At 37.2% G+C, this 16402-nt stretch overlaps 1 protein-coding gene across 1 annotated transcript; it reads left to right on the plus strand.

Annotated features, from left to right (window-relative positions):
* Positions 1-2765: 2765 nt before the first annotated feature.
* LOC149933852 (uncharacterized) lies at positions 2766-7777 on the plus strand. The gene is made up of 4 exons (XM_090180859.1): positions 2766-2801; positions 2843-4236; positions 7218-7294; positions 7551-7777. Exons 1-4 carry the CDS (start codon positions 2766-2768, stop codon positions 7775-7777), a joined length of 1734 nt encoding a protein of 577 aa, XP_090036985.1.
* Positions 7778-16402: the final 8625 nt, after the last annotated feature.

The raw sequence follows: 16402 nt of genomic DNA on the forward strand, positions 1-16402 counted from the left end.
AAAAATCAATAGTGGTTATCTCCAACAAAGTATTCAAGTAATAACGCAATGCAATCTCAAATGAATTTTTAACTAACACTTGTCCTTTTTTTAAAAAACGGTATTTTATAACTACTAAAGATGATAATGCGTGGTAATAATCTACTTAAAGGGAACCATCAGTCGTAACAAGGGTAGGAAAGAAAACGGTCCGTATTTTTGTTTTTATGTTTCTCCAACAATCCGCTGTACGAATTGGCGCTGATAGTATAAATGCTTGGGCATAGCACTTCGTCGAATCCTCGAGTAAGAATACAGTTAAAAAAGCTTTGTTAGAAGACATCGCTTTGTGCGTGATTGAGAAAATGGCAACTAAAGCGGCAGCGTGTTTGCAATTTTCATCAAAAAATGTTCGGAATAAAAATAAAGAATCTGGAAAGTTGAGAGATAAGTCTAAAATTCATTTATTAGATGTAATAGATCAATGGGAGAAAGCGAAAAAAATGGTTTAAAGCCATAAGATAAGGAATTCGCAGCGCTAACTTTGGAATTTGTGATATTCACAAGTAGAGTGGATGATAATTTTCGCGCATCACAAGGGGACGGAACTAACGTTTCAAAAGGAAATCGGATTTTTGCGCGTCACATTCTTCATGTTCATGATTTGCATTGCAAGGAGTGGTTTGAATCGCATGTGGATTCCTCACCGAAAGAATCGTTAAACAGTCGAGGTATTTTTTTTACATTAAATTTCACTGAGATTGATGCTTAATATTTGTTTGCAGCTGAACACCATGAAAAAATATTAAATGACGTTACTGACAAAACCGTTGAACCAACTTGCGGAATTGAACCGATAAAAAGCATTGTTGAAAATTTTAAAGAGGAAATTATTTCACCAGCTAAAACTGAAACTGATGAGGGCTTAGATCAGCCTGACTATTTTGGGGAAGATTCAATAACTCCAGAGATTATAGACTTAGTGGAAAATGAAAATTCTCCTTTGCAAAGAAAAGAAATAAGTATATAAATTCATTCATTATCATGAAATTTGAAAGGATTTAAATTAATAGATTTTATATTAGAAATATTAAACAAGTTCGTTGACATTCTAAGTCCAGTTATTGAAATTGCAAGCCCGATTGTGGACATTTTAAGTCCAATTGTGTTATATCGAAACTCCAATGTAGCCCTTTACCCATTTCGGAAGAGGATGAGAGAAAATTCCCCAAGATGGAATCGGTAAATTAAATATGAAATCTTTGGTTACATTTAACTAACAATGTTGTCCTGAATTGGTGAGCTTTATAACCAAATTATTAAAAACTTTATTAGCTTTTTGAAGAAATGTACCACTCCCTATATATAACATGACCGGAAACAGCAACAAAGAAAAAGGCTTTTTCCAAACAGGTTGATCCATTATACCTTCTATTATTGTTTATTAATAAGCAGTGCTTCCACTTTGAGGGTATTTACCCTTTTTCGCGTAAAATTGACCTCGAGAGGGATTTTTTTCGAGATTGACGGTAATGGGTGTTGAAAACGTTATTGTTTTTTATTGTCACCACCTACGGTACGCTTATCATTATTTGATAATAGATTTTGTTTAATAGAAATATTTTTTATACCTTGTATATAAACCGAAACCTTCATTAATGTTTGTGGATTTACCTGATTGATTTCGTGCAATAAATTAATAGTTGAATTATAATCAGTCTTGTTCTTGATCGCCTTCTGCTAAGAAACATTTGGTCCGTCGAGCTGGATACTAGTCGGGTTAACTTTACAACTTAGCTACGAGGGACTGGTTTCCGCATTCAAAGCAGTAACAGACGGGTCAGGAGTCAACTACAGTAATTCAACTGGAAATAACATGGATAGTCTTCTCAACAAGAGGAAAACAATCAAGGGTAAAATCACCAGACTGGAATCAGTGGTCCTCAGTCATGCCACCACGCCATTAACAGCTATCGCAATCACCTTGTACAAGGGCAAGGTAGATGTTGTATCAACAGAACTAGACGCCCTACAAGACGTCATTGCAGTAAAAAGCCCCGTTGGGGACTTCGAGACGCACGAGAAAGAGTACGACGGGTTGGTGATCCGTATAGACGCATTGGTCATCTTTTTCAATACCCTCGAAAGTCAGCTTCCGCCAACCGTGAGCCAACCAACAGCAGACATTAAATTGCCAAGACTTGAACTACCAACGTTTGGAGGAAAGTACGTAGACTGGTTCCCCTTTCATGATTTATTCACAACTACCGTGCATAACAACGGATCATTATCGGGAGCACAAAAATTTAAATATTTAAAATCTTCTTTACGAGACGAAGCTGCGGTACTTATCCATTCAATTCCTGTTACCAATGACAACTACGCAGAGGCCTGGAGTATCCTGCTCAACCGGTTTAATAATCCAAGAGAAATCATTAGTGCCCATATCAAACGTCTATTCAGTCAACATTGCGTCAAGGAGCAAACATCAACGGCACTTAGACAATTGATAGACACGACAGCAGAATGCATTCGCTCATTAAAGGTACTCGGGGAACCAGTACAGCACTGGGACGCCATTTTACTTCACATTGTTGGAGAAAAATTAGACCACGAATCACGCCATCGGTGGGAACTATCGTTAACGGGCTCAACCAGACCGACATATCAGGAGCTATCTACTTTCCTAGAGCAGAGTGCAAGGGCGTTGGTGGCGTCTCAACCAACGAACCACTCTGTCGCAATAAAACCCTCAACGGGGATAAGGAAGAATACCGTTTAACATCATGGTGCAGTACGAGACAATTCCTGCTATGCTTGTGGTGAGTCTCACTATATATTCAAATGCCCGGTACTATTGAAGGCATCGATTGAAGAACGGTGGAATCTGGTCAGAAATCAAGCTCTCTGCTTCAATTGCCTAAAGAAGGATCATTCAAGTACGGACTGCAAGGCAGGAAGTTGCCGGAAGTGTGATAGCAGGCACAATACACTTCTTCATAAGGACTTGCCAGGCAAGGAGGCGACACGAGGAAGAGCGACCAACGAAGTTATTACGCACATATCAAGAGAACGGTTTGGTAAATCTCAAGTTATATTACCTACTATAATTCTTCAAGTTGAAGGTTTCAATGGACATGTCTGGTCTGGCAGAGCGCTACTGGACTCGGGATCACAAGCGAGCTTCATTTCCGAACAGTTCACTCAAAAATTGAAGCTCAAACGAACTCACCTCCAGGCGACAATCGGAGGAATTGGCATAACCGGTATGGGCCGCTCCCGTGGTGGAGTCACCTTGAAGCTACGATCCAATCTCGATCCTCAGTTCTACGTCAACACTCAAGCGTTAATTCTCAACCATGTCACGGAGAAATTGCCTAATATCGCCTTTAACCCACGAACCTGGAAGCACACGAAAGGGCTGACGTTAGCAGATCCGACGTTCAACATGCCGGGACAGATAGACATGCTACTGGTAGCCGATGTTTTCTTAGCGGTGTTGCAAGATAAGAAGATCATTGGTAAACCGGGGTATCCCGGAGCATTCAACACTATCTTCGATTGGACAATCGCAGGGAGATTGGGGTTTGAAGAATCAAAGGTCAGTACAATGCAGATTCAAGTTAACAATTGTACGTTAGAGGAACAACTCGCCAAGTTCTGGGAATTAGAAGAAATTAGAGATAAAGTTCCCTTGACGACTGTGGAAAGACGATGCGAACAGATTTTCCAAGAAAATCACAGGTGCAATCCAAGCGGCCGATACATCGTGCAGCTGCCGATCCGAGACAATGCCGAGAAACTTGGAACCTCGAGAGGCTTAGCGTTACGAAGACTGGAGCAACTTGAACGACGATTGCAATCGAACAGACCACTCTATGACCAATATAGAGACTTCATGGACGAATACATATCACTAAATCACATGCAGCTCGTCCCGGAGGACAAGCACAATATCGAAAATACGTATTATTTACCTCATCATGCTATCGTCAAGGAGTCAAGTACTACAACTAAACTCCGAGTAGTCTTTGACGCATCGGCGAAGACATCAAATGGCATATCGCTGACTGACGTGCTACTTATCGGTCCAAAACTTCAAGATGACCTCGTAAACTTATTAATTCGTTTCAGATGTCATGCAATTGCCGTGACTGCAGACATCGAAAAAATGTACACTGAGAGAAAAAATTCTGATAAAATTACAGAAAATTTCAGGCAGCACGTGATGCCAGAAAACTTCTGTAAATTTTACTGGTAAGACTGCTAGTAGAGTTTTCAGAAAAGTACTGTATAATAAGCCGATGTGCCGTTTTTTCCAAATTACAGAAAATGTTCTGTAGATTTTACTGTGTACTTCTGTTTTTCAAACCTGTATTGCTTACAGTATCAACTGGAGATTTTACTTTGGGCTTCTGTTTTTTAAACCCGTATTTCTTACAGTATCAACTGCAGATTTTACTGTGGGCTTCTGTTTTTTAAACCCGTATTTCTTACAGTATCAACTGCAGATTTTACTGTGGGCTTTTGTTTTTCAAACCTGTATTTCTTACAGTACCAACTGCAGATTTTACTGTGGGCTTCTGTTTTTCAAACCTGTATTTCTTACAGTACCAACTGCAGATTTTACTGTGGGCTTCTGTTTTTCAAACCTGTATTTTTACAGTATCAACTGTATATTTTACTATTTATATTTGTGTAGGTATTCTGTATTTTTTACAGTATCAACTGTAAATTTTACCATTTATATCTGTGTAGGTGTTCTGTTTTTTTTACAGAAACAAATGCACATTTGACTGTCTTTATCGTATTGGTATTCTGTGATTATGACAGAAACAATTGTAAATTTTAGTTTTAATTTGTGTTGGTATTCTGTGTTTTTGCAGAAACAACTGTAAATTTTATTGTTTTTATTTGTGTTGTAATTCTGTGGTTTTTACTGATACAGTTATAAATTAAGTTTTTATTTGCATTTCTTACATGTGTTTGTGTTTTTTCTTACGTTTTTTCAGAACTATACTACATTTCACAGCTTTGAGCTGTTTTAATTTTACTGATTTATATTCTGTTAATAATTGTTTGTTCTTATATAAATACAACGAGTATACTATACTGAAAGTTTTATTTGGTTTTTAAATTTTTGTTACAAAATCCATTTTATTTTTCATTTCTATAATCACATCCACTCAAACTGAAAAAAAAAAATTTGGTCAGAAATGTGACTTTTGTATTAACATCGGTGCGATTTTCTGGGACAATCCTTGCGATGCATCTACAAAAAAATCAATATTATTAAACTAGCCATGTAGACCATTTTACGTAATATATTAACTCAAGAACAAAATATAAAGTATATAAATATTATTACCATATATAAAAAACTAAAAACAAACTAAATTTCCAGACTTTCTCCCCACCCCCTTTCTTCCTGGCTCGTTTAAAAATTAATTTATCGTCATTAAAAAAGATAAGATAAGGCTTGTATTTTTTAGTATGTTTAAACATGATCTTTCAGATAAACCATCCTGGACTTTTCCTTTAAGCTCGAGATAATGGAACAAAAAACGAACTAGGGGGGTGTGTCTTCACTTCATAAGGGGGATAGATATTTAACCCACTATAGCAACATGCCTTTATAACTAATTTAGAAACATTTAACACTATTTTATAACCCGTCGTACAAATTTTTCTATGAAATCGTATAGAATTCTAAAGACCATTTGGTATATTTTTGTGAAATAATATCAGGTTTTACTTGGCGGTGAATGTAAAAACAGTATCTGATCTAATCGGCACTATAGGTCTTATTCTTACATAATAAAATTAAAATTTTTGTTTTCTATATCATGTACTAACGTAGTATATCCAAGCCAGCCGTAAATTTAGATCATTGCTTTTGATGTATAAAAATCTTCGATACCGGCACGCGATTTTTTTTAAATTTATTTAGAAATACAAAGAAAAACCAAAGTTAATTTGTTATAGTAGATTATATAATTTATATTCGTATTCATATGAACTAAAGGGACTAATAGAATAATAAATTACTTACCGTTTTATCAGCCATGATTAAATTAGAACTTTTTATCGTCCGAATGGAACCGAAGGAGATGCTTTTTTTATGTTAACGTCTTACCGAGAAAATATTTAAAAAACGTTTTGTTCCGGCCGTTTTTTGAACGTACTTCCTCCAATCACAAAACGTACTTTCCAAGTATTTTTTTTGGAAAAACGTACTTTTCGATTTCCGCTTAGTGCGCCATCTATGTAACAAATTTTCGTTGTTTTTTAAATTTGGCGCGAAGTTTGAATTTAAAAAAAATAAATTAAAGGGATACTGAAGTGTTAAAAAAGTACTAAATATATGCCAAAAACTAACAAAACGTATTTTTATATCATAAATTTTTAAAACGTACTAAATACGAATAAATAAAACCAAAACGTATTTTCGTATTACAAATTACAAAACGTATTAAAAAAGTACAAATGTTACGCGCTGTGTTTGTGAGTTATCTGAGACTAGTGAACGCGGGGAGGGAACGGTCTCATACCCTTTACAAATAGACTTACAGGTAAGCTGACAGTGACTGCGAGTATTGGTCAAGAATGAAATTGGGTTGAACAACGAATACCATTTTATTACAAACATTGTTTCATTTATTAACAAACATTGCATGTAAAGTTGGCTGATTTCCCACTGTAAAATTACGGATAAATACTTTTTGAGTGGTATACTATAAAACGTCCTAATAATCATGTCTAAAAATTTAATAATTATTTAACGATTTTAAGTTTTATACTGCCAAAGGTACAGATTTGATGTTAATCATACTAGGGTTTCCTAATAATCAAGGATCGGCCCCTCGCCCCATTTTTGTTCCCCCTGAAGTACTTATTAAACTTAGATTACATATATACTTTAAATTATTTGCGCTAAATATAGAATTTTGTGCCAATGAATTTATTTTAAAAAGTACTGCTTTAAGGCAACCAAAAGAATTTTAAAAGGAAGTGGCGCCCCTCTTATAATAAATAGCCATAACTTCCGAATAAGTTCGAAATCATTTTATTTCACAAGTCAAATAAATATACATAAATAATTAGTGCCTGCAATGTTTCCGTAAAATCTACAGAAAAAAAAACGCTTTGACGAAGAAAAAAATGGAGCTGTATTTTTTACAGTACTTATCTAGTAAACAATACAGTCCATCTGTAAAATAATTATGTGATATTAACAGTATAAAACTGTGGATTAAAGATAACAGAAAAAGTTCTGTAATTCTTACACAATTTAGTGACAATAACAGTCCCATTGGTAAGATTTACAGACGTTCATTGTATTACGGTAAAAACGACTTTCCTGTTTTTCTTTCTTACAGAAAAACACTGTAAAAGTTATTTACAATTCAAAACTGTAAAAAAACCACTGTAAAAACTACAGGAATTTTTCTCAGTGTATCGTCAGATTCTGATAAGACCTGAAGATGTTAGCTAACAACGAATCGTCTGGAGAAAAAACATACAAGAAGCCGTACAAGACTACGAATTGAAAACAGTAACGTATGGAACAGCTGCAGCACCTTATTTAGCTACGAAAGTGCTCCAACAACTGGCATTGGACGTCCAATCTGAATATCCGCAAGCCGCAAGGGCCCTATCCAAGGATTTCTACGTGGATGACTTGTTATCCGGAGCTGACGACGTCCAAACAGCCTTGAGACTTCAAGCCGAACTAATTCGCGCTACATCTGAAGCTGGCTTTAGGTTACGAAAATGGACATCAAACGAGCCAGCGTAACTGGAATCCCTGCCGTCAGAGCTACGAGAAATTACCGTGCCGCTGAAATTAGAAGACGCTCAAGCAGTCCAGACGTTGGGCCTGCAATGGACGCCAGTTACCGATTACTTATCCTTTGCAGTCAAGGCGCCAATGAGCAGAATCAAGGTATCTGACACAGCAAAGATATTTGACCCATTGGGACTGCTGTTCTCGATTATTATTAGAGCCAAGCTACTCCTACAAGAAATGTGGCAGATTAGCCTAACTTGGGATCAAGAATTACCTCTATCACTTGTCAATAGGTGGTTTGCATTCAGAGAAGACGTAACCGGAATTGAAGATCTACAAATCCAGCGGTATCTCGGCCAACGAGACCTAAAGTATTCCAGTCTACACGGATACTGCGATGCCTCAGAGAAGGCTTATGCCGCCGCTATCTACTTGAAAACCATAACCACTTCTGGAGACGTCCGGGTTAATCTTATTACCGCGAAGACTAAGGTGGCTCCATTCAAGAAGATAACGCTGCCACGCTTGGAACTCTGCGCCGCGGTCCTTCTCGTACGACTGACCAAACTCGTACAAGATTCGATAAAAACGCCTGTGTCTGAAGTCCATGGCTGGAGTGATAGCAAGATAGTATTAGCCTGGCTCAACGCACCGCTGGAAGATGTTTGTAGCAAATCGTGTCACGGAGGTCCAAGAAATTCAGCCGGCTATCCAATGGCATCATGTCCCCGGGGAAGAAAATCCAGCCGACTGCGCCTCCCGAGGAATTTCGGTAAAAGACTTATCTTGTCATCCATTTTGGTGGCATGGACCCGCCTCACTCAACCACACTTCGACATATGTCCACGAAGTGGCAAGCTAGGATCCAAGCGAGTGTGCTGTTGAAGAAAGAATTACGTCGACTGTCGTAGCACATTGCAACATGGGTGAGACATTACTTACAAAATACTCCTCTCTAACGACACTTCTTCATGTAACAGCGTACGTCCAACGATTTATTCGCAATTGTCGACGTTCAAGGAACAAGAGAGAAACTGGTTCTCTTACCCGGCTAGACATGAACTTGGCGCTAAACCACTGGATAAAAAATACGCAAGCCTAGAAATTTGGAGAAGAAATACATCACTTACAAGCTCATAAACCGATTCCAGTCAAAAGCAAGTTACTTTCGCTTAACCCGTTTCTGGACGACGATGGGATATTGAGAGTTGGAGGTCGCCTTCGTCATGCGAAAATTCCGCTCGATCAGAAACATTCCATAATCCTTCCTCGACAAGGTAACCTAACTAATCTCATTATTAGCCACGAACATGTCCGAACATTTCATGGCGGGATCCAGTTGATGATGCAAACTCGGTACTGGATTCTGGGTGCCCGCGACGCAGTACGATTTCACGTCAAATGTTGCGTACGATGTACTCGCCTACAAGCAAAAACAGTCAGCCAATTGATGGGGATCTACCCGCTTTTCGAGTTAATCCCGGTCGACCATTTCTTCGATGTGGCGTAGACTACGCTGGGCCTATAAATCTCAAAACCATGAAGGGAAGAGCCGGAAAGACGTTCAAGGGCTATATATGTCTCTTTGTTTGCTTTACTACAAGAGCTTTGCATTTAGAATTAGCTAGTGACATGTCCACCGAATCCTTCTTGGCCGCTTTCAAGCGCTTCATTGCCCGCCGAGGGAGATGTTCAGATGTCCATAGCGACTGCGGCTCAAACTTCATTGGAGCAACTCGGGAACTAAAGGATTTTATAAAGGTCATGTCAGCGACAATGAAGGATCCAATAATATCCAGATGGATGGCGGATGAGCATATCAATTGGCATTTCAACCCTCCGTCCTTACCTCACTTTGGAGGACTCTGGGAAGCCGGAGTTAAATCCGTTAAACATCATTTGAGACGAGTCATTGGGGAGACGAAATTGAATTTAGAAGAGATGCAAACTCTCCTATGTCAAGTTGAAGCGTGCCTTAATTCCCGCCCACTAATTCCGATGACGATCTTGCGGCTCTCACCCCTGGTCATTTTCTCATCGGGGACCCACTTACAGCCATTCCGGAACCCGATCTCACGTCAACAAAACTCAACCGATTATCTAGATGGCAGCTTGGGCAGCAAATATTGCAGCACTTCTGGAAACGGTGGCAATCCGAATATTTATCAAGATTGCAACAACGCCCTAAATGGACCAAACCAGTAAGGAACCTTCAAGTTGGAGACCTGGTTCTCGTAAAAGAAGAACTTCCACCTACAAAGTGGAAAATGGCTCGTGTGATTCAATTACATCCAGGACGAATTGGTTCGAGTGGTGACAATCAAAACAGCCGATAGCGAATTAAAACGTCCGGTAGTTAAATTATGCCTCCTTCCGTTGGACAATTTAGACATCGTGACAACTTAATTTAAAACCTATAGTTTAAGGTGGCCGGAATTTTGAAAACGTTATTGTTTTTTATTGTCACCACCTACGGTACGCTTATCATTATTTGATAATAGATTTTGTTTAATAGAAATATTTTTTATACCTTGTATATAAACCGAAACCTTCATTAATGTTTGTGGATTTATCTGATTGATTTCGTGCAATAAATTAATAGTTGAATTTTAATCAGTCTTGTTCTTGATCGCCTTCTGCTAAGAAACAATGGGTAAAATGAGGGTATTTTGAACATTTCACGGGAAATTTACGGGTATTTAAAAATTTTGAAAATAATCGACCATGAAGTATAATTTCCCTTATTGACAAAGTGTAACTAAGTTGGCCGTAAGTGGAAAACTGGTTTTGCTTTTGTCGAGACCTTTTTAGGTTCTTTCTCTGTTGTAGGCTTTGCCGATTGGAGCAGACCCATAGATATAAGAAATGTATATAAAGGTCTAGATAAATTTCGGGGCGTCTAAGCCCAAGGTAAAATACGGAATTGACCGATAGATAGCGCCTTATCAGGATACTGATACGGTGCAGAAATTACGCAATTCTGCTAGCTGTCACCTCCGTATTCACTCCCTTTGAAATATTTTATCTAGACCTTTATATATGTTTCCTATATCTATGTACCTACCATTAACATTAGTGTCTTCTTCTTTGTAAAATTTAAAGAAAAACTGTGATGATTAAACTACATTTTTAAGGGTATTTTTGATATTTGGAAAGGGTAAAAGTGGGTATTTTTCAGCTTATGTCTGAGTAAAATTATCTTTTGGAAGTGGAAGCACTGCTAATTAGTTCTAAAAACACTTGTGTTGATGTTATTTGTAATTGATTTCTTTACAATTTAGTGCAAAACATTTGCCATGCAGTCCCGCACTATAACTGTCCCTTATTAATGATAAGACTTTGAGGCCTCTGTGTATAAATTAATTAAATAAGGATGAAACACCACTTTAATTACACAGTAAAATTTTACTGTGGGGTGGCGTAGTGGTTGGCACTTTCGCCTCTCAGAAAGAGGAGCCGGGTTCGAGCCCAGCTTCTAGGACTGGGCGAAAATCTGGAAGCACTCCTTCTGCGTAGAGTTGCTCCCCGCTGGTTAAAGGGGTTTTCCCCCGAGATCTTCGGTTTCCCCTTCGCATAAAAACTTGCAGAAGTTAACGGTAATAGTAGATGTAGGAAGCTGTTGGTTAGCTCCTACGCTGTATAACCCGGCCACTGGTTAAAAGGCCTTATAAATCGCAAGAAAACTTAGGCCTGTAGTGGTGACTTGGTATTAGCTTAGCTGATTTTTTTAATTGACCCTTATTATATTATATTTAATTACAATTTTGTTTGCTATAATAAGTGTTTTGCATGTTTTCCGCATGGTGGTGCTGTACGGGGTAGAGAAGAGGTAAAGGAACAGGAATAAGTACTTCCTCCCTGGGGTTACTAGTAGGTGCCCAGATGTATAATGATCTCGATATTAAAAGTATTAATTTAGCATTAATGAAGTGGTAATTATTCTGTTACGTTAAAGAACAATAAAACCCCAACAAATTTGTCAAAACATTAAATGTTAATTATAATTCTTTATTTTCAGTTTATCTCCTGGAAACTCAACTAGTACAACTGCTGGTGAACCACTGAAAAGGAAAAATATATTGACGAGTACCCCGAACGAGTACGTTACATAATTTTCTTTTTGTCTAAATCAACTTGACGCTTAGTATTTTGTAGTAGGGTGAGACGTTTTCCTCAAGAACACAAGATGCTTTTTCCTAATTTAGAGAGGTAACACAATCTCATAAAATGTCACAAATTGGTGCACTTACTCTTTTTTTTTTGTTCTATAGCAAAGGAAGTACAACAGAAATATCTACATCCCCTTCTTGGAACCGAACCGGGAATTTTGGTTCGGTTCTGGTTCTAAACGGCAACCCTACCGATGTTCCGTCTTCAGCAATATCTTCTACCTTGAAAACGTGCCAGTCAAAGTAACTGACAAGCAATTTTTTAGAGTTTCAAGTTGTTAATTTTAGATAGCACAAAAATGGTTTAGTTCTACGGTTTTTTTTAGTGTTGATGCTTTTAATATAATTGGTGATTCTCCACAATCAACCTGCTCAATTCCTAAAACGCTTAAATCTTTAAAGTAATTTAAAATTAATAATATTTTGTGTCTTAAACTAATTATTAAATTTTCATGCTTACCTTAATTTTAGCGCTACTATAGGTAGCCCTAAAGAATTTTTGCGATCTCCGGATGTATCTGCGAATGAAACTAGAAGATTTTCGCAGCACATTTTCTGAATCATCTTTATGCTTTGCATCACCTAGAATATTAGAGGAGTTTGTTAAAAAATATGTAGGAACAGTTTGTAATATCAATAACTGTACAAGGAAACTAAAATATAATACATATTTCACTGGTGCCAATTCATTGGGCAGATTATCACAAGGATAAATTGCAAGTGGTACCCGACAACTTGAATTTAAAATTGTCTGCATCTCTGCTTTATTCTGGAACATCGTTTAGCAAAGTATATGTTTAATTATTAACTTGAAATTACCTGTCGTATTAATTTTTTTATCGGTTTAGTTTCAAATTTTATCTTCTCTGTTGGATTTGCAAATTGTTGGCGAGACTTGTTTACTTGAAAATCAAGTTAAACGCTGTTATCCTGCTGTAATGCAATATTGGGATTCAGAACAGGTAAGTTTCAGCCTTAGGTTTTTTCATAAATTGCATAACATAAGTATTATACATCCTATAGTTTTAATCAGGGTCGGATTAACCCCAATATCTGCCCCAAGCAATTTAAGAATTTTGGTGCGCCCCCCCCCCCCCCCTCATTAGTTAGTAGACGCCGGACTCAGGAAAACAAAATTCTTATTTGGAATATTGGATAATACTAATACAGATGTATTTATATTTTATTTATATTTTACTCCGTAACTTAATTTTATGAGATACATTTTGTAGGATAAATTTTTATATTTTTTAAATTAAATTTTATGGTAAATCTGCCAATGAAATAAGGCGAAGCTGACATCGGCAATTCGCCCAAACAACTACCTCAGTAGCTTTATTTATTTATTTATTTATTTGGTTATAATAACAAGGTCTACAAAGCCTGGGAGGAGGCTTATGTGTAAACATCAGGTCAGAGTAAAACGTAGAACAATATAGATAATCAAAAATAAAAACACACAGAAAAAAAAACAATCAAACAGTAAAATAGGAGGAGGTAAAAACTTAAGGTGTTTTTAAGAAATAAAATAGTAGGGCGCGAAATTTTGGATAGGATTTTTCAGTTACAATATTGTTGAGGAGTAAATTCCAGTCATTTATTACACTGTGGGAGAAAGAGTTCAAACGGACATTAGATTGAGCTCTGGGTTTGGAAAGTTTTAAACTATGACCCTGGTACGGGAGGAATTGCATGTAGAGAAATAGTCATTGAAATTTAGATCTAAATTATTGTAAAAACAATTGTGGAGGAGGCTTAAATTATTGATTTTGTGGCGAGTTTGAACAGACGGAATAGATAAGGACTTAAGTCTAGTTGGGGCATCGAGTTTTTCGTATTTTGTGACTAATTTAGTGAAATTAATAATATCATAAGTGGTATTACTCTAAGTACCCAACTTCGAACGGGTTCTATGGGGGCCATGCCTGTCCGTGTGCCAAACTCTCTCTCTCTAAAATAGTACTATCTATACCTGCTACTAAAATGAATGCTAACCATTGCCGCGGTAGGCTTATTAAAGAGTGCTCGGTTACTAGAAAACCGAAGGGGAAGAAAAAAACGAATGTCTCTCGAGTTTCCTCTCGATTCCCGAGGTTCGTCTCGATTCGCGGAGAGGGGGTTAGTTTTTAATATTCTTTCCCCCAAAATCTTCCATACAAGGGAAACGGCCCAACCCTGCCTAACCCTCCGCCCCGTTAATTCCCGTTTGGCACACTAGTGGGCGCCACTAGCAGAAATAAAATTCAAATCTTTCTCTCTTCGATTCTCTCGAGGATTTTTCGCGCTCGCAACGGCCCCCTGAACCACCTCACGTGTGACGTCACGAAAAGGGGGAGAACACGTCCCAGAGAACAGCGCGTCTTGGGTACTTAGAGTAATACCACTTATGATAATATAAATATATTGGATACCGCCAAACTGGTGGCGGGAACAAAATGGTAACACGAAATGTTTTGACTATATTAAAGTATAATAGATGATGTCAAACTACCATTATTTCAAAATGTTAAATGTATTTACTGAACTGTGAGTTTTAATAAATGGGGTGGCGGAGTGGTTAGCACTTTCGCCTCGCAGCAAGAGGAGCCGGGTTCGATCCCAGCTTGTGGCACTGGGTGAAAACTCGGAACAACTCCTTCTGCGTTGAGTTTGCAAGTTCTCTCCCCACTGGTTTAAGGGGTTTTCCCCCGAGTTCTTCGGTTTCCCCTTCCATAAAAACTTGTCTAGGTTAACGGTAATAGTTAGTGTAGGGAGCTGTTGGCTCGATCTCGTGGCATGCAGGGCTTGCCACCACCCTCCTACGTATTGTAACCCGGCCACCTGAATTAAGGGCTTCAAAAGTCGCATGATGACTTAGGCCTAAGGTGGTGCCTTGGGTATTAGCCTAGCTGATTATTTTTTATTATTAATAAATAAAAAATTTACCAGAATACGTGACTTTAGTATATTTAGTATAGTCAAAACATTTCATGTAGCCTTTTTGTTCCGCCACCAGGCCTGCGGTATTCAATATATTTATGGAGGTAATCGTTTTGGCGAATTTCCGATGTCAGTAGACACTTAAAAGGAGTATATTATTATAAATATTATATATTTATACTGATATAGTTATTTTTTATTTAGTTCCATTGTATCATTATCACATTGATTTTTTTTTGCCTAATGGTTAATCCAGGGCTGGTTTTAATGAAACTTTTCTAATAACTGTCATATGTTACTTTTTGTTGTTTTTATAGCTATTAGGGGTGTGTGAGTCGCAAGCTCAATTCTAGTCTGAGGTGTAATGATTTTCTCATTCACTCCGGGTTGAAATTATAAGTATCAAAACTATTAGTATAATAATTCCACATCTCCTAGTAATAGTGTAATAGTGCTCCAATGATTTTTTTGAGTAAAAAATATTGTCCAAAAAATTGGACTCTTAAAATATTTTGCATTAATTTATCAACCCAAGTTTTCTTTGGGTAATTACTAATCCTTGGTCCAAGGACTCGGGTAGACTGGTATCCGTTCAAGACCTATAACCGAGTGACTTGAAGCTGAGTACTTACGCACTCCTAATATGATTCATTTATTCTAAAAAGTATTTTTAGTTGATATTACTGTCATAGCAAGACAACCAATATCTCGGCTATAAATTTCAAGGAACATTGTTGTTTAGTATACTTATCCTATTTTTTCTTTAGATTTATCTGCTTACAACAATAAAACACCCTCTTTCAATTAGCCTTGACGCTCGAAATGACAGCCCAGGGTTCAGTTCTAAATTCTGTGTTGTGACCACAATTGACAACGTAACTCAAAAAATTATTGCTGTTGAATTTGCAGATTGCAGACTCACAAATAATAACAGCGTTAATATGGAACCTCTTTGTTTCAAAAATCTTATTAACCAATTACTTGCCAACCAGTGCAATGTTGTAGAAGTGACGACTGATGGCCATCGTCAAATAAAGAAAATAATGAGTAAATACTAGATTGCCATTAATAACAATCTTTTTTTATATTTATACACTTATAGGAGAGAGCTATCCAGATATTAAACATTCACATGACATTTGGCATGTGGCAAAGCTACTTCGAAAGAGGCTAATAGCAGTAAATACATCAGACTAAATAAATGTAAATGGATATAAATATATAAATATTTACTTTATTTCAGGCAGGTAATGAAAAGGGTTATGAGGTTATCCGAGAATGGATAGATGACATAGTTAATCATTTCTGGTGGTGCTCACAAACTTGTGAAAAAAATGCTAATTACATGAAGGTATTGTACTTTTTCACCAACATGTATTTAAAAATTACTCCTATTTAAAATGTTTTTTTTAAAGTTGCGTTGGATTTCAATCCTTCACCATGTGCAAAATATTCATGAGTGGCCATTGGGGCAATGCCACCATGAAGAATTAGTGGAAGAAGAGAGAAACAAGTCATGGATAGACAGAAGAAGTCCTGTGTTTAA

The sequence above is a fragment of the Leiobunum rupestre genome, chromosome 7 (assembly GCF_980474605.1).
Source record: "Leiobunum rupestre chromosome 7, qqLeiRupe1.1.hap1, whole genome shotgun sequence".
Classification (NCBI taxonomy): domain Eukaryota; kingdom Metazoa; phylum Arthropoda; class Arachnida; order Opiliones; family Sclerosomatidae; genus Leiobunum; species Leiobunum rupestre.